General features: G+C 42.4%; 1 protein-coding gene across 1 annotated transcript; it reads right to left on the reverse strand.

Annotated features, from left to right (window-relative positions):
- Nucleotides 1-4,655: 4,655 nt before the first annotated feature.
- On the reverse strand, nt 4,656-23,756 carry SNAPC1 (small nuclear RNA activating complex polypeptide 1). The gene is made up of 10 exons (XM_074956408.1): nt 23,560-23,756; nt 21,265-21,424; nt 17,538-17,678; nt 16,813-16,917; nt 15,625-15,783; nt 15,079-15,153; nt 13,717-13,779; nt 11,615-11,759; nt 8,333-8,419; nt 4,656-6,440 (listed from the first exon to the last, which is right to left on the reverse strand). The coding sequence occupies exons 1-10, from the start codon at nt 23,685-23,687 to the stop codon at nt 6,406-6,408; spliced, it is 1,098 nt and encodes a 365-aa protein (XP_074812509.1). The 5' UTR covers nt 23,688-23,756; the 3' UTR covers nt 4,656-6,405.
- Nucleotides 23,757-25,681: the final 1,925 nt, after the last annotated feature.

Below are 25,681 nucleotides of genomic sequence, written 5' to 3' on the forward strand. Positions count from 1 at the left end.
ACACACGCCGCAGCCGCCCCGGCGGGCGCACGCCGAGCACCCACACCTGCCAGCGGCGCCGCCCTCTCGCCGGGCCGGCCTGCGGTCACCAGCCATGGCCCAGCGCGGGCGCTCCCCGGCAGAATCGGGGCCCGCCTGCCGCCGGGCCCCCCCGTTACGAGCAGCGCCCAGGAGCCCCTCGCGGCTTAGCGCAGCGGGGGACAAGTGCGGGGCTGGGGACCGCTGCTGAGCGAGCCTCTGCTGGGCCTGGCACAACCCATCCCCTAGCCAGGCCGCTCCTGGCCGCTGGGAAAGCCCCTGCGGGTGAGGGAACTGGGGGGGTGTCGGGCTCCTGTTAGGGGCGCAGGGCCCCGGCTCTCCCTGAGGGGCCTCGAGAAGGAAGCGCAGCCCATGGCAGCCCGAGGTGGCTGCTTGGCCCCTAATTGGCTTTGGAGCCCTTGCACCCAAAAAGGCCACCGGCGCTCAGCTAGAAAGAGGGTGGCCCTAGAGGCAGAGGGGTGCTCACGGGAGGGTTGCTGCCTGGGTGAGGAGTCCCACAGCCCTCTGTCGGGGGCCTGCGTACTGTAAGGCAGGCAGGAGCCTGCCTCGCATCTCTGTCCAGGAGCACTCTTTCAAACTGAGCTCTGGTAGCCTTTGATCAGGTCCATTAGTCAGTTAGCTGCCATCCATCCACCTCTGTGGTTAATTTCTTACAAATGGTCAAGACTGGTTCCTTCTCCTTAAGAGAGGAGAGTGGGCCCTGACTCCCCTTAAAGAGTCAACCACCCTGGGACCTGGGGTCTCCATTCGGGTGAGGGATTTGAGCCTAAAAAGCAGCATCCTTATCCTCTTCCCCCAGCTTTGTAGAAGCTTCTTTTATATTTCGACTCTGTAGGTGCAGAGGGAGGTATTGTCCCTTAAAGCATATGAGGATTTGAATGGCTGTAATAATGCTGAATGCTTCTTATGACTTTCCTCCCCTCTCCACTGAAACCTCCCCTCTGGGCATCCGAGGGTGAATTTGGGACATGCCCTGGGAAAGGGTTCTTTGCAACCATGCTGTCATAGTGGGGCAGGGACCATGCTGAGACACTGGGCCCCTGGATGTTATGAGTGCTATCACCGTCAATAACTAGAGCTCCGTGTGGATTGCTGACTTGCCTGTCCTCAAGTTTAGAAGATCTTTGTAAAAATCACCCCCTGAATGACATAACTTACATTGACTTAATGCGGTGTCTACACTGTGCTATGTTGATGGGAGACATTCTCCTATCGGCATAATTAATCCATCTCAACAAGAGGGTGCTTCAGCAGACCGCTAAATCGATGCTGCATCAATCACAGCAGTGCCAATTTAGCATGGTTGGATGTGGGGGAGAGGGATTGTAATACAAAAGGAGAAACCGAGAAGAAATTGTACTATGGGCAAATTGCTTTTGTGTTGCTTGCCTATATCTCTCGTCTTTTAGATAGTAAGCTCTATGAGGCAGGGGAATGTTTTCTATTCTGCGTGTGCACAAGTGCTAGTGCCATGGGGTCTCAAATGTGGTTGGAGTGTTTAGCTGCTACCAGAACACAACTTAAAATGATAGTGAATAAAGGTACCCAAAAGACACTTACAAAAGAACTCAAATGCTAATAAAAGTTATGGAGTAGACTCACTAGCAAGATCCGCTGCAGGTCAAAGGTTATTCTGGTGGGTAACTCACTGACGTTCAGCTGTATTATAAGATGCCACTCAATGCTGTGTCCAGTGTTGGTCACCCTACCTTAAGACGTAAGGAAAACTGAAAAACTCTATGACAATGCTTAGAGACATAGGATTTATAGTCCATATGATGAAAGATTGGAAAAATTGGCATCCATTAGCCTGGAAAAAAGTTGATAAATGAGTAGCACCTTCCATCCAAATATCTACAAGCTCTTCTCAAACATCAGCAAAGTCTCATTTATTATCTGTTTTACTGTAGGCCCTAGTACACCAAGTCGTGGACCAGGAGCCCCATTGTGGAATCCCCATCACTGGAGGTTTTTAAGAACAGGTTAGACAACATCTATCAGCAACGGTCTAGGTTTTCTTCACCCTGCCTCAGCACAGGGGGCTGAACTTGATGGCTTCACAATGTCCCTTTCAGGCCTACATTTCTATGATTCTAAATGTAGAAGTGAGCAAATAAGATCATATTATATAGATATAGATACTGATCTTACCCGAAGAAACTTTTGGGATGGCACTGCATCCTTAGATTGGTTTCAGCACAATTTACTAGCTCTTTAAACCCAACTTTCAGACTTGTGGAGGGAGAGGGAACTGAAATTCTCTCAGTGCCTTTGACCATTGTTAGCCTATGCTATAAATCAAGAGAGGAGCTAGATATTAGAACATAACATTACTTGAAGGTTTATGTGTGGGAGATTGCAGCAATAGTTGTGACAAACTGTACCCCATATTCACCCTTTTTACAAGACTACGATAAATTTTGTACAAAGTATGTTTTGTGGGGTATCATTTGAAAACTCCTGATCCACTGAACATTATTGTCCTGTAAAATATGTGTATCAACACTGTATTTAAAGTTATAAGATTCTACTGTATAACATTGCTGTAACATACTCAAAGTTTAGAAAAGCAGGCACAAACCAGTTCCTCAGAAACAAAAGGCAAACCCCAAATCCAGGTGTCAACAAAGTCAAGTAGACCATCACCTAGTTAAGCGGCCATTCTTTGGCAGAAGAAGGGTGTAAGCAAGTAATTTACATACTGGCAAATAAACAGCTGGTGGTTCCTGTCCAAAACAGACTTGCTGTTGTCTGAATCCAAAATGGAGGCAATCTTCAAAGGAGAGAAAAAGCAGTATCGCCAACCCCAAATGTTCAAAAATCATGAGTAAGGCTCACCAAAAATCATGATTGACTTTAAAGTCATGTGATTATGTAAAATTAATAGTCCAGTGTTCTTTTCATTTGCCCTTCAGCTTTTTGAGCTTTTAGGGTGCACTTGGGTCACATTTTGAAGCTTTCTTCACAGCCACAAGGGTTAGAAACTTACTTTTTCTTTAAGAATGAAGGCTGAAACCATCACCTAACCATTTGACTCCAGGAGCTGGGGCTTTAGGGAAAGCAATCATCATGAGACTCAAGACAAAATCATGAGAGTTGGCAACACTGAAAAAGGTATAAGAATACAGAATACACAACACAAATTACTCTCTCTCGTCCATTCCTCTCTGCTCATGGCAGTACCACCACCTGAAGGAACACTGAAATGGGGGAGGGGTCCTGGCTAGAAGACTTTCAGCCTGTAAAGACTGCAAAAAGCATATGGTGAGAAAAACCTTTGCTTTGAATTCATTTAGCTTGCTAAGTTAGGTATTAGCTTGCATTTTATCTTTTACTTTCTTTATAACCAATTCTGACTTTTACGCCTCATTACTTGTAATCACTTAAAATCGTTATGCAGTTAATAAACTTGTTTTATCTAAACAAGTGTGTGTTTGGATTGAAGTGACTGGGAACCTCCACTTGAGATAGCAGGATTTGTGCACATCATTTTCCATGAAGTAACAGACTTTCTATGAACTTGTATTGTCCAGGAGGGCACTGGGCAGTACGAGATGCACATTTCTGGGGGAAGGTCTGGGACTGGGAAGTTGCTGGTGTCACCCTGTATGTAATTCATGAGTGACTGGCCAGAGCATTCATGTACACTGGGACTGGTTTTACGTGTTAGAGGCTGTGTGTGAGCAGGAATGGTTACTCTTACAGTGAAGCAGGGTAAAAGGCACACCAGGTTGGAGATTTGAGGGAACACAGCTGTCCAGGTTGTACCCTGGGTAATGTCACAATACAGTGTCAGTCCACTAAAGGGCATCTCAGAAGGTGCCCCTCCTGCTTTCATAACCTCTAACTGCAGATCAGACTGCAACTTAAGAAAGGAAATTTTTTCCAATGTTGGTCAAGTATTGTGAATCTTAATTCTTAGCTGCCTCCCAGCTCTTGCTCTTTTGTTGATATGACCACTGGTATCTTCCTCCCACTCACATTTTCATTTACTTTACAGAACGAGCACCTGCACTTTGATAATGGATATTTAAAAAAAATAAAATTTGTTAAACAGTTTAAAGCACCCATCTTAGTGCTGTTTAGTTTTCATATCAAGAAAAGAGTATTTGATAACTAATAAGAAAGCACATGTTGGCATGAAGAATCTCAAACATATGTTGTCAAGACAAACTTATCTGCCCTCACTTCCCATTTTCTTCTGGTTAGAAACCACCTTCTCTTCTTTAAAAGAAAGGCCAGCTTGTTGTGTATAGTTTGGCAATAACAAGGCTCTGAATTGTTGGTCTCCAGCCTTGAAGAGAAATGAACACTAAGGTTTGTTACCAGGTATTTTTATTTCTAGCATTATACCATTCACAAATATATAATTAAGGAAAGATTTATAAGTGCACATTTGGGTCTTCTTTATATAAACTTTAAATGCCTGAGATACAGATGTTGTAACTTGTTGCATGTCCATTCATCAAGGGCACTAAGGAACAGAATGTAGGTCTAATTTCCTGCCCTGTCCACTGGTAATTCCACTGGAGCACAAGCTGCCCCATCTGTGCTGTTTAATTTCTACATTTCTCTGAACACAATTAAATAAACTAGGCTCTTCCTAGTCAAGTTCATTTTCAGGTTTCTTTTTTTTCCCCCCCAAGTGGAAAGATATGCACTAGCTAGAGGATAATGCAGAAGATGCATAATCTCCCAGTTGCCTCCCCTCCAATAATATCACACTGGTAGAAAGCCATGCCCAGCCCCAAATCCTGGATGCTGGGAAAGGGACAGATGCCGCAACTCCTACAAGGATGCTGGAGGGAGCTCCTTAACAGATGAGACCGAAACTCATTGTCAGGCGTGCAGCATCACGTATAACATCTGCTGGAAAGTAGGCGTGCTCTCCCACCTTCTACACCTTCCTGCCTTTCAAGGAGGGGGTCAAGATGTACTACTTTGCCCCCATCTTGTATCCTGACTGCTGCACAGTCCTTTACACCTCCTCCAGCCTCTATTTTTCCATTTCAGGAGGTCATGATACCAGAGAGAATGATGCAGAACATTTTCCAGAAGAGTTTGGTCACATTTTTTAATTCTTTCAGTTATGTTCAGACCTCAAACATTTGATTAACCCAAGTTACTAGTATAAATGTGCACAGGAGATTTCTAAATGAATCAGTATGCATGTTGGAAGAGCACAATTACCATTGCAATGAGAAAACTCCAATTCCAGTACGCACAACTTAAAATATTCTAAAAATTTGACTTATGCAGATGTTAAGCCTATGAAATAAACAGTTTCAAATTATAAATCAAATAAAAAAAACCTGAGGACTTGATCTGCTCAATCTTTTTCTTATTGCTAAATATAATTGAGTTCAAATAGGCTGTTTCTTGTGAGTTACTCCCTCAGCTCTAGTTCTGAACAGCAGCAATGAAAATGGCCAGTCTTGTTAATTTCACAGTGCTGCTGTGCAACTTATAAAAGCTAAGGCAGCAGAGCTATCCTGCATTCTGAAAGACAACACCGCATTGGGCAACACTGGGAAGTTAAGTGTGCAGTCACAAAGACAAGAAACAGATTAGCCACCCGCCCCGCTTTTGTGAGGAAAAATGGCCAGCGTGCCACCGGTGAGTGGATTTTCATGCCCCAGGTTTGTATTTGTTACAACTGTGCTTTTTAAATTTAATCACGAGACAGAATCCAGTAAAAAGTTTTATCACAACTGAATCTGGGCTCGAGTTCCTAAACATCATGTCACTGTGGGCTAAAAGCAGGCCACACGTTTATAAACGTTGTGCGCAATGAAATGGAGCATACAAACTTAGTAAAAAAAAATCATTTATTGCACTTAGTAATCTTAAATGGTCACTAACATTACAAAATTAACAGTTACGTTCAGAGGTTGTAAGAGTACTGATAGCACAAGTACAAAATATTCATCCATACAGTGTACATACTCGGAGTGTTCTTTTAGTAGATTCTGTTATTTGTGTTAAATGGGAATGAGTTATAAATGTCAACTCACAAGGCAAAAGCTAGATAAAACAAAAAAGCAGCCCTCTGCCCCTCACCATTTCCAATACAGGTACAAGGACACATATACAATTTAGTTTTTGGGAGAAAAAGTTTCCACTCCACTCTACCTTCATCTGGGTTGTACCATTACACAACATATACTGAAGTCACTATTTACAGTTCCACATAACCTGTAGTTCTAGTAGGAGTAATTTTTGCTTTGTGACTTCATTTGATATGGCTGCACAGAGATGACCAAATCAAATAATTTACAAAGTTGTTTTAGACATTTATATTTGACCATAAAAAAAAATAATCTAACAGTCTAATTCACATAAGAAATTCTTCAACTTGATCCTTTCTTAACAGGTTCTTTTCCTTTTAGGGCATGGAAGATCTGACAAGAAGAGATAAAAGAGGTTCAAACAGCCTGTCAGATGACTGTTTTTATAAATAAGAAAGTCAAATAAAAGCTACAGTATACAATTTTATTCAAAATATTAGAGACAGTGTACCCCTTCAAGTATCAACTAGCACTATGGGAACAGATTATTGTACTTTAAAGTTTATTCAGATATATAAATACCTTGCAAGCTCTCTACACACGAACTCCCAATGATCTCAATCTAAGTTTCGCACATGAAGTGCTTAAAAGACTGGATCCCAAATGTTTCATGTCTAAATTGATTGCACATGTATCTGTAACAAAGTCTGTTTACCATTGGCATTATCCAAAGAAAAGCTGTCTTCCATTTCTTCCTGATTTAGACATACAAGTGCTCTTTTAATCCACATGACCATTTAAAGGGCATATTAGTAATTCACCTGAACTGCAATTAATTGCACTACTACAGTTTAGATTTGAAGTCAATAAACTAAACTAAACACATTCACTCAAAAGTTAGCGACAATTATATTTACATGAGGAGGTCTTCAGAGGAAGTAGTCTCTCCTCAGCTCTATGAAAACCCCTTGCACTTTAAAAAGGCAAGTACACACATGCTCCCTCTCTATTCATCTACTTTAATACAGTTTCTATAATGCTGACCCCACAAGAGCTTTACCCCACATGTGGCACTAGTTAAAGCTTGTCAATAAGCTATCCATCATCTTTCCCACTTATTTTAGGTAGCCTCAGTTTCACTTTAGCCTTTCATATTAAGGGTTAGATTCACTGGTCCATTAAGTCCACTTTGCACTGCGTACATGGTACAAAATGACCTTAATGTGGCTGGAGATAACCAATAGAAGGTTTCTCCTCTACTCCTGCCACACCTACCCACCCCACCCCAGACATGTCGGGGTAGAGGGATGGCAAGTACTGCTGCTATACTCAATCCTCCACAGGCATGAAGGAGCTGCCACCATTTCCAGACAGCCTCCAGTTCCACCATGATTGAGCTCTGCTTGGGCACAGTGGAAAATTTGCCCTGGAAGCTTCTGATCACTGGTCAACTCAATGAAAACAGAGATTTTAAGCATGCCCCAAGTGCAGTTGTAATTTCCATAGGACCAGCTCCAATGGAAGTTCTCTAAGGTTGTCTTTTACTTTCAAGTAAAAGTTATGTTCTCCTTCATGACACAAACAGATGAAGCATATCAAAATCTTCTTCCCTCTTTTCAATTACTAATGGAATCACATCCCAACTTTGCCATGAAGTCCCTAATATTGCAGAGAAAGTCCTTACTCCATGTATATAGGGTTGGCTCTTGATCCTTGGTTTGACTGAGGTATGCATCAAACATGACCCAAGGGATGGCCCTTTTATGACTGAGAGGCTAGCCAGGGCTAGTTTGGCCTCCATTGCAAGTTAGTCCAGAGGCTGCTATACCATACAACTAAGGCACCTGTTTAGCAACTGGGAGAACACTTGAAAGAGGTTTTATTCTCCCTTTTAATAAATATAAGAATTATAAGTTCACCTACAGCATTTGCCAAGAATAAATATCCTCCTTTTAACTGAGTGCAATCTTTGCTCTAACTGCACTATATTAAGAACATGGGAAAAGATGCATATGGCATTACAAGACTTTTAAATGATTATTCATGTCCTTGCAGGGTGCTTGCTAAAGCCTTGTGCTATTTTATGGAAATAAACTTACAGGTTTAGAAATAGTCTAGCTGTGACAAGACAGGAAAACCAGAACAGCAGTAGTTATAATACAGTAGGTAGAGTTCTTAACTGCACCTTCGGTACTTTGAAAACCACGAATATATTTGCAAAAAGAAACACTAGACAGTAATAAGTTACAACAAACACGTCTCAAATGTTAAGACTGCAGTCATACCTTCTTCACTGGAATTCTCTTCTTCTGCGATTACAGGCATCCTACGATTCCGAGTAACGGCTTCCTTCTTTATTGCTCGTCTCCTATCTACAAAGAAATATTCAGGGGAAAAATGCCACCAGTTATTAATGTCTCTGCATCTCGGGTACAAACAATCCAGACAGATTGCTTTCTTGCTCTTGATTAAAAAAGCAGACATCAGTTGGTACTAAGGAGCTTTTAGCACCTTCACAGAACCTTCATTTGACTCTTGAGCAATAACTAGTAATATAAACATAAAACATACCAAACAAAGACTCTGAAAAGATGGATGCAGGGTTAGTTAACATTAGCCAGAGAGATTACAGGGAATAAAGAGGTTTTGCAGATAACGAAGTGCTGCAGAGCCATCAGACCAAATAAATGTTCATTTTCACAGGAATGAAATTCATAAATAAAATGGCTGGAATACCTGAATTTTTCAACACTGTCTTTTAAGAAAATAAGGTCAGACACCTTATGAAACCCTGATTAGAATATACTTGGAGGAATGTAAGAAAATACTTGGAAAATATGACTACGTAAAAATGAGCTGATCCAAATGATATACATCTTAGGGTGCAAAGTGAATTAATTTACTGAACTACGGAATTATTTTTGGAATGTAGGAAGATAAGCCAATGCCAGACTAGATCAGAACCTAGGTCCATCTAGTCCAGTATCTTGTCTTTTACTGTGGCAGATACTAGATGCTTCAGAGCAGCGGTCTCAAAGTCCTGGCCCGCGGGCCATCTGCGGCCCGAGAACCTCCCCACTGCAGCCTGCGGAGGAGAGACGTTGCCAGCAATGTCTGCAGCAGGCGCCACCCCCCACAGCTCCCATTGGCTGTGGGAAAGGGGCAGAGATACCATCACTAGTCACCGGGCAGAGTCAGCCATGGAGGCAGAATCATTAGTTGCCAGGGAGAGTCAGCCATGGAGGCAGCATCACTTTTTCCCCCCACAATGAATATAAACAAGTCAAAATACCGAACACAAATATCTGATGCCCACCTTGCTGCAATCCTGAAGGTTTCAACGGCTCAGTCACTGAGGCCAAACATCAACAAACTGACAGAACTGAAGCGTTGCCAGGTGTCTGGCAAACACTAAAAACTCTCTGGCAGGCAAAGAATTGTATAAAGTTGTATGACAATTTTATTATTTCTAAGAAATTCAAAATAAAAAAATATAAACGTTTTCTTTTCTGAACACCATCTTCAGTGACATTATTGGCCTGCTGGGAGGATTTGAGGACTGGCACTGGCCCTAAGGTAAATTGAGTTCCTGCTTCAGAGGAAGGTGTAAGAACCCTGCAGTAGGCAGAACTGGGGTAATCTGGTTCCCATATTTGACCTCACCCTGATCTCTAATACAGTAGAACCTCAGAGATACAAACTGACTTGTGTTAAACATAAACTACTAAAAAATGAAGGGAAAGCAGCATTCTTCTCCTGCATAGTATAATTTGAAAGCTGTATTAAGTCAATGGTCAGTTGTAAACTTTTGAAAGAACAACCATAACATTTTGTTCAGAGTTATGAACATTAGATTATCTTAAGCCCTAAGCATCAAGTTTCAACATCTCTTCCAAACTTTGTTAACATTAACTACAACATCTCTGTATAACAAGAATATCCATACAGATATCCAATCTTTTTTGGATCTTGCTACATTCTTGGCCTCAACAACTGCCTGCTGTAATGAGTTCCACAATGTAACCATGCTGGGTGAAAAAGCGTTTCCTTTTTATCAGTCTTGAATTAGCCATTTTTTAATTTTATTGACTGTCCCCATGGTTCTTTTGTTATGAGCAGTGTTCCCCCTAATTTTTCCCACACATGTGTGGAATGAATTTTGTTATGTGCACGAATATGGAGCTGATGTGTCACATCACCTCCATATTGATGCACATAACATTCATGCGGCAGGGGTGCGACCAAAGGGTTTGGCGTGTGGGAGGGGACTCAGGGCTGAGACAGAGGGTTGGGATGCAGGAAGGGGTGAGGACTCCGGGGTGGGACCAAGGATAAGGGGTTTGGGGTGCAGGAGAGGTCTGGGGATGAGGGGTGCAGGCTGCCCCGGGGCTATGGCAAGGAGAGAGAGAACTCTCCCCCAGCTCTCTGCCCCCGCAGCAGCACCTGGTCTGGAGGGGATAGGCACCTCTCCCCCGGCTGCTGCAGGTCCAGGGCATCTCTTCCCCGTCCACGGCAGGTCTGGGCTGGGGCACCTCTTCCCTAGCCGTGGTAAGTCCAGGGGGCTGGGTTGGGGCACCTCTCCCCCTGTCTGCAGCAGGTCCTAATATGACACTAAAAATGACCCTGGCAAAGCTTAAGTGCAATCTTCACTAAAATAATGAAACATTTATTGTGAGCAGGAACTGTGATTACAGAGCCTTGAGCAATTAACTGCATGATTATATAAAATTCCTTTCAGACAATAACTTTTTATAGAATGGTAAAAGAAACAGTGTGGTAGCTGCAATATAACAGGATTTAAAAAAACAAAAAAAAACATTTGATTCAATGTTTTCAGTCCTATTCAAAAGCAATGCATTGGATGCCAACAGTGTCACCTGAATTGAAAATTGACTTAAGTACCATTAGTGAGGGCAAAAATAAATGGCACTGTGTATCAGATGGGAGCAGGACGCTGTAGACATCAAGACATCTGTATTATTAAATAATCTTCATTAATAAGCTTAAAGAGCAGATAAATACTGAATTCTTAAACGGGAGGATATTCATTGAAGAACACAACAGGAACAAAAACAGAAGATAGAAACAAAAGCAGAAAATCAGACTATTTTCCTCTGGATTTTGGGCTAGGCCCCCTGGAGCTATCAACATTCATACACTGCTTCTACTTTCATGAAGGCCAATCCTTGTCCAGCAGGAGAGAAAGAACAACAGCTGGTAGTCTGCCTTTGCCATCTAACACACTGGTGAGAGTAGATAAAAAATAAAAAGCATTCTACCCTACATTACTGGCAGTAAAGAAATGTTTGGGGGGAGAATTACCAAGAGCAGAGATAAGAGTTCACTTTAGCTTAGCCACAGCTCTTTCCGCCTGCTGAGGGAGAGAAGACAACTGAGCAACATCAGCCAAGTCAGGTGCATTTACAAAGGGAAGTGACATCTCAAGTCCTTTGCTTTACTTCCTGTCTCCATCTGCTGATAAGAACTATAACCAACTGCCTTGGCTGACAGAGGGGAGAGAAGAATTCCTTAGCATCTCCAGTACCGCTAATATAATGAAGAATTACCTTTGGTTTCCAATGAGTTTCTCTTCCGTGTCAACTGTGACCTCTCTCTGCTTCTTGTACACCTGGGGGTTTTCATTTTTCCCTGATCAGACCCAGATTCAGAAGATTCTAATTTAACTTGACGGTGCCTTCTTGATTTGGAGGCCTAAAATCCAAACAAATCCATTAAGCAACAGAAAGAAATCTAGTTACTACATACACACAATAGCGATACACTCAGCAAGTAACTGAATCTTGTTAGGGAAATAAGACATGTTAAGACATCTTTCTGTTTCCACCACCATGCCAGTGATCACAGTATGCTTAACACAGCAGTTCTCAACCAGGGGTCCAGAGCTCCCTGGGGAAGCCGCAAGTAGGTTTCAGGGGTCCACCAAAATAAACCAGAGAGGATGGCCAGCATTAGACTCACTGGGCCCAGGGCAGAAAGCTGAATCCCGAGCCTCTCCTCCCCGGGCTGAAGCCAAAGCCTGAACAACTTAGCTTTGTGGAGCCCCCCCTTGGCATGGGAACCTAGGCAATTGCTCTGCTTGCTACCTCCTAAAGCCAGGCATGGCTATTAATCTACTGAAAAACAGTTGTGGCAAGGGTTGGCCGTGGAATTTGGTTTTTTTTTTGTTTGTTTGTTTGTTGGGGGGGAGGGGGCGCGAGAGCTCAGAAGGAAAAAGGTTGAGAACCCCTGGTTTTAACAGACAAGACAATAATGACAGTAAGTGTCCACAGTAGTTGAGAACTGGGCACCCAACTCTTTTATGCACTTTTGAAAATCCCACGTCCTAAAGTATTACCATTTCAGAGTAACAGTGCTTATCTGACATTCAAATAATGAAAAGGAGGACTTGTGGCACCTTAGAGACTAACCAATTTATTTGAGCATAAGCTTTCGTGAGCTACAGCTCACTTCATCGGATGCATTCAGTGGAAAATACAGCGGGGAGATCTGTAGTGAGCTGTAGCTCACGAAAGCTTATGCTCAAATAAATTTTAGTCTCTAAGGTGCCACAAGTTCTCCTTTTCTTTTTGTGAATACAGACTAACACGGCTGCTACTCTGAAACCTGTCAAATAATGACCACATTGTGAGACTTATTTTCAAGAGCACAGAGAATGCCCTGGTGCTACATTTTTTTATACAGTTATTTTTAAGCAATAAGCAGCAAATGTTAAGAACATTTCTTGTGTAACAAAGACAGACTACCAAGACCAAATGGGGTTTTTACTGTCCAGTTTGGGGCTCCATTTTTCTCTTAGTTGCCTGGGAAAGCAACATCACTATAATTTCAAAGTTTTACTACTGTATACTCAAAGCACTATATCATGATTTTAGTAAATATGTGCATCCACATTCCCCATATTAGGAGAGAAAAACGTTTAAGTGTGGATCTACTATAAAAAACAATCCAATGGAGATTGGGGGATTTCATGTTCATTGGTTCAATGACTAATCAGATCTAGAACAACATTTTCAAAAGTACTTAAGTGACTTAAAAGCCTCGGTCCCATTTTCAAAAAGTGACCTCAGAGCTTAAGTCTCATTCACTTTTAAAAACTCCCAAGACTTTGAAAGTTAAAAGCATTTAGCAGCCTAAATTCTAAAGTCACTTTTGAAAATTTTACCCCATTTCATTTGACAGGTAAACGCATGGGAGTTTTTTTTTGTTTTGTTTTTAACTGCCAGCATAGACAGTTCGCCCTGGGATTGGAAAGTCATGGCAGCTTTCTAAAACGTATGTACAAAATTCTGTTCTCAGTTACCTGTGTAACTCCACTGAAAAAAGGGGTGTGCACAGATATTAAACGAAGGCCAATTAGTCTTGACATAAGGAACTTTACTAACAGTTCTGTCACATGCCAGACTAGAATCCAGCTCACTCTCTCAACACCTGTATTGCTTTTGCAAAGCTAATAGGAGTAGTAAAAACTTGGTTTTGTTGCCAATAAGGTGGGTAAGACTGAATGCCCAATGGGAGCAGGGCTTGAAGCAGATGGTGCCATTTTGATAAATCGCTTTTCTGACCATATTATAATTTAAGCCAAAGTAAGTGTTTTTGGAAAGGTAATGATTAACAATTCCCTAACAAATATACCTAATTGTTTACTTACCTCAGCAACTGCATTATAGGACTTGTATTTGATTTTAGCCAGTGCATTTGCTCTTTCAGAACCCTGTAAACAAACAAGGAAAAGGTCAGAAAAAGCCAGTTACCGGCATATCCCCTTAATCTTCTCATTTTTATTTGCAATCACAGAGCTTTTCACCCAGATCTCAAAGTGCTTTACTAAATTGGAGAATAATCATCCCCATTTTATATATAAGGAAACTAAGTACAGCTAGCAAGACGTGCCCAAGGGGTCACCACATGTCAAAGACTCCAGATCTCCTGTCTCCCACACCCTTGTCCTATCCTCTGAACCATGCCAACCGTGGGCTTTATATGTCTGCTTGCATTCATACAAAAATACTTTGATTTAGTATTTTTCAAGTATTTGACAAGGGCCACAGAGCTTTGCCGCTATGTCTTAGCTGTCCATTGATCTTGTCCTTCCTTATGATCAATTATGAAAAACAGAAATAAAATGCAAGACAGACTCACTTTGCTCAAAGAAACTAGCATCTTAAAACAACTAGAGGATGAAGATAAATGAGGCAGCGATCCCTTCTGTGAATGTACAACTGTTTATAAGATTCACTCGCTATGTCTCTATCTTGGAGTTGGGCACAGGAGAAGAGAATAAATCTCAATATTTACAGTATGCAAATTGATGGAATATAAAAGTGTACAAAGGAGGCAGTTTCCATATTACCTGATATAACATTCAGTGAAAGGGCAATATTAAATTAAGGAACAATTCCTTGAGAGTCAATGTAGAAGATGCATCTTGCAAACTGTGTCATTTGTAGAGAGCTAAGTGTGTAAAATAAGTGCTGCTTAAAAAGTCCTTATTTCAGTAAAACAAACTATCAGATTTCCAGAGTAAAGCAACTGTGACTTTGGCTTTCCTAGGTTTCTACAGTGCAGAAAATCATACAAGCAAATAGTTACCTTTCTATGAAAGATAACTTTCTGGGGTTCAACCCAGCAGTTATTTAAACAAAAAGCAGCACTATGAAACAGTTTATTGTAAAAACTGAATACAGCATTCAGTTGAAACTACAGGAGAACCAGAAAGGCATCTGGCCAGGATAGAAGGGATAGAACCCCTACTTATGTGGAGAATGGCCATGGCATTCTTCAGGACCTCTCAAGTTGAGACCTGAGTCCACCACTAACAGAGAAGAACATACTTGCTAAAAAACACCAACACTACTCAGAACTCTGGAATCTGAAGGTCTCCCATGCTAGTACTAGCCAGGCTTGACCACACCACTGCTTAGTTTCCTGACTTGATCACAGATTGACGTGCTCTGACTGCAAATTAGGTTGCCCAACACCATTAAGATATTACACAGTAAACTTTTCTTACTTCTGAGTCTTGAGAAGTCCCTCCTTCCTTTTTGTCAGTCATTTCATCACTATCTTTAGCCTTTGAGGAGGATTTCTGAAAAAGTATAGATATGTAAAACTCATTCAGGACTTGAACAAAACTGAAAATGTGCACAGTAAAGTTGTCATCTCAGTTTCCATTTGACAACATAAAATTTAAAAGATCAATTTATTCTAGGAAATTAACCACATTCTCTCCTCCCTTCTACCTCAGTCTAATATTTTAATTACTAGTATCATGTCCCTTGCATGACTTCAAAGTAAGTGTGTGTAGCACATTTAACATTTACATTACAGGATTGCATAGATCCCTACTTAAAGCATTCATGCACCACTAATCCTTCAGACTTCCATAGAGGCAATGTGTACACATTATATATCTGGTCTTTCACTCATGACAAATCTTTTAAGACAAAGCTTTAATTTATCATTTGAAAAATATATTCAGAGATCTTCACACATTTAACACATTCTATACACTCATGATAACCTGCACTGCCACAGCACAATAGAGACTATAGCCTACCATTTTGTCCTGTTGCCATTGCTGATATTCCAAAATCATATTCTTAATATTAATTACAAATTCATCCTTTATCAAGCTCAGAGCCTTGTCCGGCTGGGATCCGTCAGTGGAGATCAAACACTTCATTTTCTGATAGTGGTCATGAACATTCATCATTTCCTGAAGTGAAAAATGTTAAAAGCTTTTAAGAAAAACAGTGATGTAGCAACAAATAAAGAATATAAACTCCTGGTTAAATACGGACATTGTGCATATAATTTTTTTAATCACAGTATATTGAACTAGCAACTGTTTTAAAAAGGAGGTTGTTAAAATTAGCTGATCACTGTCAGTAGTAGCAAGTCATAAGAGTGTTTTAATTAATATCTAGTATCATGGTCCCACCAGCTTAGTGGAGAAGCAGAGGAAGACAGACTGTGCACTAAGAAGGAAACATCAGTGGTACCAGGTAATTATTTTCAGGCAAAGATTTCAATCCTCAACTGTTTGAGGCATTTTAAAGTTTCTCCCCATTTCATGGTTAGTTAATGATTTCAGTGGCAATGGAGGACGTGAGATGGGGGGCAGGTCTTCCCTGTGTACAAGTCTAAAATGCTAGAACCAACTGGAAGAGACATCATGAACCAGACAGCTGGTCAGCATGACTAGACAATGTAACAGAAGAAAAACTCTATCCTACTTCCAGTGCCAGAGTTTGTATAGGTAACATTATACTAAAAGTGAGAGAGTAAAATGACCATGATTTAAAATGGGAAAACAGGCAAGGGTTTAAAAAAAACAAAACACCACCCAATCCTGCAGCTGATTGTAAGCTGGTACATCAACATGCTCACTTGTATGCAGCCAGTTGCCGAACCAGGGCAAACACAAAGGTCAAAATTTAAATTAAAATACTGTCTTTTGCAGTGTACTTCCACCACTTCTTGTCTGAGAGTTGCCTATTTGGATTGGCAGGGAATAGTCTTCTTAACACATCTGTGAAGCACTTTGCACACTTTCGGTATTATACAAATATAGTAGTCCTTCCATGAAAATAGATGCAGCGTTTCAGAACGGATGGTAAAACTGTTGGTACGCATAATTGTCCTTATTTCTGTAAGGAAACTTTTACAAGGACCAGACCATACAATTAGAGAAATTATATTTGACAGTAATGATAATTATTTTGTAGCATAAAAGTTACTGTACCTCCAACACATCATTAGTGATGAGCCTGCTTACTCGGTTACTTAGCTCCTTAAATTCCTCTTTAAGTTCAGTTTCCCGAATCTTTTTCTTAGTTCTGAAGCACAGCTGTATAAAGATGGGTATATTTCGAAATACATGGTAAAAGAAATGTACAGGTGTATGTTTATAACTATGAAAATTCTCACCTTGACAGTCAAAAATGAAAGATGCTGAAAGGCATGGATCTAGAAAACAAGGTGATCCTGACATTCATCTGTATAGATTTATTTTCAAGCATTCAGTCTCACAGCAATGATTTAATAGCTTTTGTGAAACACTTTTTTAAAAAAAGATATTCTTTCACTGCATGGATGTTATCAGAAATTCAAGCCACCACCCAAACTCAGAAAAACTGAATGTTAATTTCTACAGATTAAAAGACATGATAAATTATAAAGATGCCAAAGCAATATTTTTTCAAATAATTGCTAGTTTTTTAAAGCAGAACATATGATGGATTCAGATTACATCTAAACTACATTTTAAATCCAACAGCCTCTATCGTGAGTTAGTTATGTAAAGTGCCTACTGCACTTTGGGGTATTGTAAAAAAGTAACTGCAAACCAAGTGCACTGGTGCTGCTCAACTCTCTTCATTTCTTACTTTTAAACTAAACATTGTACAACAATTAGAAGATAGACAGGGATTTTCTAAAGGAAGTAAACTTCTTTGTGCAATAACTCACAAGTCTGGGCATTGCTGTAAAGTGAAATGCTTTGTCTAGTCTCAGCTTCCTAAATATGTACGCTGCATCATAATGCTGGGCATTTATCAGATCCTGTTGAAATCTCTGAACTTCAAGCCACTCCTTGAGTGCAATTCTGATCTGCAATAGAAAAAAGGAATCTATTTTACTGATACACATTTCCTTGAACAGTGGTTAGAGATTTTAGCTGACCAGTGGAGTAAAGTCATAGCATGCTACAAACTGGAGACATGCCTGAATGGGTGTATATGACAGAAGTGACCTCAAAACTACAGAAAAGATGCAGCAGATTCTAATAGTAACAAGTCAGTCACGTAAGTAATCCTATACAACATTGTTGTGTTTAGTATTCTACGTTTAGCCATCTGTTTTGACAATGAATACAACAATGCCAACCTTACTCTGACTTTTAGGGATGTTTATAAAAAAAAGTTAAGGAGGAATTAGAAAGGTTACTTGGACCACAGACAAGTACCAAAGGTGCAAAGCCAAATACAGACAGGAAGTATGGGTAGGGCCATACCAAATTCACGGTCCACTTTGGTCAATTTCATGATCACAGGATTTTAAAAATTGTAAATTTCATGATTTCAGGTATTTAAAACTAAAGTTTCACGGTGTTGTGATGGTAAGGTTATTGTAGGGGGAGGGTTGCCGTATTGCTACTCTTACTTCTGCGCTGCTGCTGGCGGCAGCGCTGCCTTCAGAGTTGAGCAGCTGGAGAGCGGCGGATGCTGGCTGCGAGCCCAGCTCTGAAGGCAGAGCTGCTGCCAGCAGCAGCGCAGAAGTAAGGGAAGCATGGTATGGTATGCCGCTCAGCTCTGAAGTCAGCACAGAAGTAAGGGTGGCAATACCATGATGCACTACATAACCGTGAGACCCCCCAACTCCCTTTGGGTCAGGACCCACAATTTGAGAAACTCTGATCTCCCCTGTGAAATCTGTATAGTATAGGGCAAAGGCACATAAAAGTCCAGATTTCACAGGGGGAGACCAGATTTCACAGTCCATAAAGCATTTTTCATGGCCATGAATTTGGAAGGGGCCTAGATATGGGGTAGCGCCAGGAACGCTTGAGGTGCATTTTAGACCACTATGTGCGATGGATATGTCCATGGGAAAAAGTTCAATAGTATGCATAATTTTCAACCTTTTGTGACAGCTTAAATTGCTTTACATTCATTTGTATGGTCTATTTTGCACTTCTGAAACCATTTTCAATTTGTTGCCACATTTGGCTATTTTTATCACCTATATCAGCCATTTTGACAGACAGTGGCAGCTGGTGAACTTTGGGGCAAGTGGATCATAACAAACAAAAAAATATCATGGATGCTTGCCCACAAAATTTTCCTAGGCAGACAGCCAGAGAACCATGTGTATGGGGCTCCATGCCTTCGCATAGCCATGACATTTCCCCCTGGTGAAACCAGAACCTCTCCTTCTCCCCGCCTCTCTCCCCAGAGAAACCAGGAACTCTCCCCGCTCTCCCTGTCTATGATCAAGGGGGACCCTGCCCACTCCACCTTTCCTAGCAGGGGAAAGGGGAGGATTGGCCCTAGGAAAGCAGGCCTCCTATGCCACCTAGGGCTCTTTATTACCTTGGCCACTCCTTGCCCTGGACCTCATTCCCAGGATGATCCTTCTCTTCTTCCTCTGTTGTGTTCCCTCTCTCCTCCTCCCCCACTGGCTGAACAGTAAGTATCTGACAGGAGGCAATGTAGGAATTTGGAATGGTATTGGGGCACTGGTTTCCCCACCCTAGCCACAGGCTGCTTGTTGCTCTCTAAATGCCCTGTGGACAGTGCTGATGCATTCTAAACAGTGCCTACAGCACATTAACGTAGTGCAGCAGGGTTCACAGGGGACAGTTAAAGAGCAACACACAGCCTGTGGCATGGGCAGTGAATCAGGAGCACCAAACGCCATTTAAAATTGCCACGGCTTGCCTCCTATCAGACCTTCACTGCACAATCTGCACACATGCCACAAAGGCAGTGAAGAACACCCTGCACAGCCAGGGCGCTATTTGCTGTGTTCATCAGACCCAAGTGGCAGTGACTGATGCAAAAGCATAGATTTAAGACCTGAATTCATAATTAAAATGTAAACACTAGGAGGATTATGGAAAATTAGGGAAGATTGGCATCTCTCTGAATGGGGACGAGCAACACTTCGCTCAAAGAGCAAAAGTCTTAGATTCTTAGGTGGCTGAAACACTATGTTTAGCTACGAACGTGCAGACTCAAGTTCATAGTATTTTTAAGAAATTCCATTGTAAAGCTGTAGTTTTATCAACACTGCAATATTTTACTGAAGTACCTTTCCTTCCCTATCTATTCTGTCTACCTTCCACTTTTTCCAGTTGATTAAAACTCAAATGGCTGCCACCAACATATTTTTTAGCAGTGATCTAAGAAGTTTCAAATACTTGTGAAGTTATGACAGTTATCTCAATTGAATTTCCTGACTTGTCTGAAGTTAAAGCATGCACTGTAACAGCATTAGTAATTTATTTCAACCACTGAAGTGCAACTTTGGGCCCAAAACTTGCAAATCCTTACATATGCACATATTTTTTACTCATAAGTAGTCTAATTATACCTTTCCCTACACTGCATTTCCAACACCACCTTTTGTTTCTTCTCCAAAACCTGATACTTCCACACTTTTTCCAATGTATCTCATCAGCCCCTGCCTCTCAGCCCACATACGCACTTCCCTTCAACACAGCACTTGGAAATTTTACGGACACCTAACTATCAGGAAATAAACCTACTAGTTAAAGACTAATGTCAAAGACACACACACACACACACACACACCCCGCCGCCCACCCCTTGTGTTCTGATCTGCCAAAGGTGAGAAGTTAATTCATACACTCCTCAAAGCTGTAAAGAGAACAGTGTAAGGATTCTTACCTAAGTGCCATTATTTTAACCTGCTCAGGAACTCCAGGTAGGTATATGAAAGATGAAAAGTCTTCCCTCTAACCTGAGAGGGAGAGAAAACATTTTCCTCTTGTTTTCCTCTCCTACCCAGAGGGTCCTGGCTGTGAAGATGGTTTTTGCTACTTTACCCCTCAGCTCTTGATGGTGCAAAAAGAATTCATCTACTCTACACCTCCTCCAACATCTCTTTTTAGGTCCCCCTTTCTAAAGAATAGCTTCAGAACATGTATCTATATTGCTTATACCTTTCAGAAGAAACTGCAGTTAAACTTATAATTTCCCTGTTATATATATGGTTCTGAAGACTGTAAAACGAAAACGGATGACACTTTGGCCAGTTTTCACTTTGCTACAGGTTGGGAAAACGTAAGCACCACCAGCAGCACTAGAGCTCTCTGCAGCCCTAGAGAAAGACTGCTGAACATTTACTCTCAGCTCACATTTGGAAGCCTAGAAACTTTAATTTATTATTCTTTAAACAAAGAAGAGTTTCCTATAGGCACAGGCAAGTGATATTTTAAGTTCTGAAAAATACCATGGCTTTAGTTAATTTAGCCAGTTTTTAGGCTCTCAGACTTTAATGATGTTCAAAAAGGCTAGTTTTCTTAGAGGGCCCATTTCTTCCAGAATACTCATGTTTTATTCCTAAAAAAGAAAAAAAGTCTTCAAGTTGTGGTGGTAAAATATACAAGAAATCATTATACAATCATAAAAGTCTGATATTCTTTTGAGACGGAATCCTCAAAAAGACTTACCTTTTGTTTTGGCTTACAGAGTTGCGTACTGTACAATCCATACAGAAGATACAGAGCACCAACACGAATCTGGAAAGTGTAAGGAGGCAAGAAGTATCGCCATGCCAGATCCAACACCTTCTGTGTAAACTTATTCTTCTCTAAAGGCCTTGTTTGACCACTAAAAACAAACAAACAAAAAGTAGATAAAAGCAAATAATGATATAAGTACAGTTTTTAAAAGACTTAACCCATTAATACATTTAAAACTTATGTTAGACTAAGGTCTGATTATAACTGACAAATCTTCAAGGATAATCAGGGTTAAATCTCTTAAATTTTACCTCTTGTCATTCTGTCATTCCTTACATTAAACAGAAGACCTATGTTCTGAAGGATGCAATGATCTGATTTTGTTCTCAGAAACCCCATATAATAAGGATACAATCAAACTCCTGAGTCCTGAATGTCCTTGCTTTTGGTGTTAGTCAGACTTAACATTGCTAGATACTTCTATATTCATGTTCTTCCTTATTAAAAAGGAACCAACTGTTTCATTACTGCATTTTCTAATCTATTTCTACTTTTAGGAATTTAAATAGTATGCTTAGAATACAGCCAAAGTGCATGGGCTCAATACAGCATATCTTGGACGCAGTGCAGCACAAGCCACATGAAATACAAACACTACATTCATAATCTCAGTATACCTTACAAGAATTAAAGCTTTTGAGGTTTCACTTTCTCCCTCTTTTAAGTTTGCTTTATAATCTTTTTTTTTTTTTTTTAAAGTTACAGACTGAAAAATCTAGCGACACCATCAGCGGACCCAACCACATGAGCCACACCATCAGGAGCTCATTCACCTGCACATCTACTAATGAGATATATGCCATCATGTGCTAGAAATGCCCCTCTGCCATGTACATTGGCCAAACCGGACAGTCGGTTCGTAAAAGAATAAATGGACACAAAATCAGACATCAAGAATGGTAACATACAAAAGCCAGTAGGACAGTCTCCTTGGACAGTCTATAACAGATTTAAAAGTAGCCATATTTCAGCCAAAAAACCTTCAAAAACAGACTTCAAAGAGAAACTGCAGAGCTACAATTCATTTGCAAATTTAACACCATTAATTTGGGCTTGAATAGGGACTGAGAGTGGCTGGCTCACTACAAAAGCAATTTTCCCTCTCTTGGTATTGACACCACCTCCTCATTATTGGGAGCGGACCACATCCACCCTGATAGAATTGGGCCTGTCAACTCCCTTCTCTTCATGTGTCAGTATATTTATGCCTGCATCTGTAATTTTCACTCCATGCATCTGAAGAAGTGGGGTTTTTTACCCACGAAAGCTTATGCTCAAATAAATCTGTTAGTCTTTAAGGTGCCACCGGACTCCTTTTTGTTTTTGTGGATACAGACTAATACGGCTACCCCCTGATACTAGACTCTGAAAGTGCAGAGCTTGGTACACTGGCTGCAGAGGAAGAGTAACTGACAAGAACTATCCATGGCAGAAACACATTAGAGCACAGCTAGAGCTAAAAATATAATTCTGAATGATGCTACATTTAGATTGGTGTCAAGTATGGGGGGTAGCCCTGTTAGTCTGTATCCACAAAAACAACAGGGAGTCCATGCATCTGAAGAAGTGGGTTTTTTACCCACCAAAGCTTATGCCAAAATAAATCTGTTAGTCTTTAAAGTGCCACCAGACTCCCTGTTGTTTTTTTACATTTAGATTGACTGTCATGATCCCAGCACAGAGACAGGGGGATCTCTCATAGGGAGGAGGGGGGTTTACGGCGGAGGTGCCGGATTTCTCACGGGGGTCAAGGGGGAGGAGTGCGGGGAGAAGAGTTGCCGAGCAGGTCTCTGACGGGAGACGGGAGGGGGGGAGGGGGGGGAGGCGGGTGCCGGGGTCTCTCACGGGGAGCGGGGGGGGGGGGAGAGGCGGGTGCCGGGGTCTCTCACGGGGAGCGGGGGGGGGGGGGAGAGGCGGGTGCCGGGGTCTCTCACGGGGAGCGGGGGGGGGGGGGGGGAGAGGCGGGTGCCGGGGTCTCTCACGGGGAGCGGGGGGGGGGGGAGAGGCGGGTGCCGGGGTCTCTCACCGGGAGCGGGGGGGGGGGGGGAGAGGCGGGTGCCGGGGTCTCTCACGGGGAGCGGGGGGAGAGGCGGGTGCCGGGGTCTCTCACGGGGGGGGGGGGAGGGGGGAGAGACGGGTGCCGGGTCTCTCACGGGGGGGGGAAGGGGCGGGTGCCGGGTCTCTCACGGGGGGGGGGGAAGGGGCGGGTGCCGGGTCTCTCACTGGAAGATGGTGTGGAAGCGGCGGTCCCGCCACAGGCCGGAGAACACCTCGAAGCGGACATTATCCGTCTCCTGGAAGCTGCTCAGCAGCGCCTCGCAGTCCGCCTGCAGCCCCGAGGCGCAGCTCATCCCGCCGCCGGGCCGCTCCAGCCCAGCCGTTACCCCCGGCAGGCCCAGGCAGAGCAGGACCACGAGTGCGCACGCGCGCGGCCCCCCCCCACAGTGCCTAACGCTATAGTGCGGGAGGGGTGGGAGCGGGTACATGAGCATCCACTGCTCATGCGCCGACTCTGTTCCCCGCAACACTGCGCCTGCGTGAATTTCCGACAACTCTGACCCATCAACCTTCCTTCACGCTCACGCTACCCCTGCATGCGCGCACCTTCAACTTTCATCTGCTGTACTTGAGCTTCTCTAGCCGCCTTGTGGTGGAGGGGAGTCTTTCTCCTGCCCTTCCAGTGAGGGCGGGGCCAGGGCTGAGTGAGGGCAGCCTCCACCTGGTCAGTCCAGTGAGGGTAGTTGCGGGGAGCCTGCCCCCACCTCAGTGATGGCTGTAATGTGGGTGGGTGGGCTGAGTAAGTCCCCCCCCCCCCACGAACAAACAAAACAAAGTGGCAGTACCCACAGGCTAGCAGCTGGCCAGTCAGTCACCTGCCGCAGAGCCCACATGGGGAGTAAGAGCCCTGCCTAGGCAGGAGCTCTGCTTTAATGACCAGGCCCTGCCCCCCCACCCTATGGCGGGGCACAGTTGTTGACCTGAATTTTATGGGTTAGTTGTTATGGCACGCCACTGATCACATCCAACCAGAAGATTTATAAGGTCTTGTACAATTCAGAATACAGGGTCCGAGAACTCAGTTCTATATCGGGAGAGGACTCTCTGGGTGCTTGGCAAAAACACTAACACTGAGGACAATACCAAATTGAGAAAAGCTTTATTGAGGTTAACAAAAGAATAATAAATGCTACAAAATTTATGACTGCAAAACAGTAAAAGAATTCCAACATTCCTATTATAAATACCTTAACCTAACATACTCACACCCTTCCTTGAGGACCCGATAATAGAAGGTGAAGGACCAGCCTCACTTGTGGCATGCCTGATAACATGATGGTTCTGGCTTCCCCAATAGTTAGGAATGTTGAGTAGTTATACTATACTACACAAGCTGAGCTGATAGCGTGATAAAAGATAGAATGATAGGGAGATAAAAAGATTATAGAATATAGAAGAACCAAGAAAAGAGAAATCTCCCTAAGATATCCTTACATGGTATTTTATAGGATCCTGAAGCTACGTAATTCAGGCCCAACCTACTGTACCCAAATCTTATTTCCGTGCCCTAAGAAATGTATGGGTACACTTACTCTCTACATATTAATAAGGATTGTCTCACTCCAAAAACTGCCAATCTAGGCTTTCTTGGCAACTTCCAGGTTTGTGGTATACCCTGTGGTTACCAACTGGTTACAGACGCTGGATAAACCTGTTCAGTGTTGTGTGTAGTTCCTCCCTTTGGTTCCCCAAAGTTCAGAGAGCATTTCTATCTGTGCAAAGGTTGCCAGCTTTTATGCTGACTTACTCTTAACTGATCATACTTTTAGCTATTTAGCGGATGTTACTGGATACCGGCCAGTAGGTTTCTTGCATTTCAGAAAACTTATTCTATGTATAATTTTTAGGAAACACATATCGTATGCCTCAATACATCCTAATTTCATAGGAATTAATACTGATAAAATATAAGAATCATATATGAAATGGATTAATTCAGAAAGAAACATATTATTTGATACAGCTGGCTGGATTAGTAGGATATAATAGCTAGGCTAGCAAAATAATCCTATGGTCTACAGTGCATCCTGTATGTAAAACAATGGCATGTCCACTTCGGCTCAACCAGCAGTTAACGACAGCCCTGATCAGACTGTCCCTCACAGTCCCCAGCTCCAGGCATTGTTCTCTCCCTCAGCAACATGCCTCCTCAGCGCCAGGTTTTGGGGGTCCAGGCAGAAGGAGAGCTCCCAGTGGATGAGGAGTATTGTGAAGGAAAAGAAGAGGTGGTGGCGGAGGTTCAGGGCAGTTGCACTTGTATGTCCCCTCCATACTCCACCAAGAGCGC

This window comes from Natator depressus, chromosome 6 (genome assembly GCF_965152275.1).
Source record: "Natator depressus isolate rNatDep1 chromosome 6, rNatDep2.hap1, whole genome shotgun sequence".
Lineage (NCBI taxonomy): Eukaryota > Metazoa > Chordata > Testudines > Cheloniidae > Natator > Natator depressus.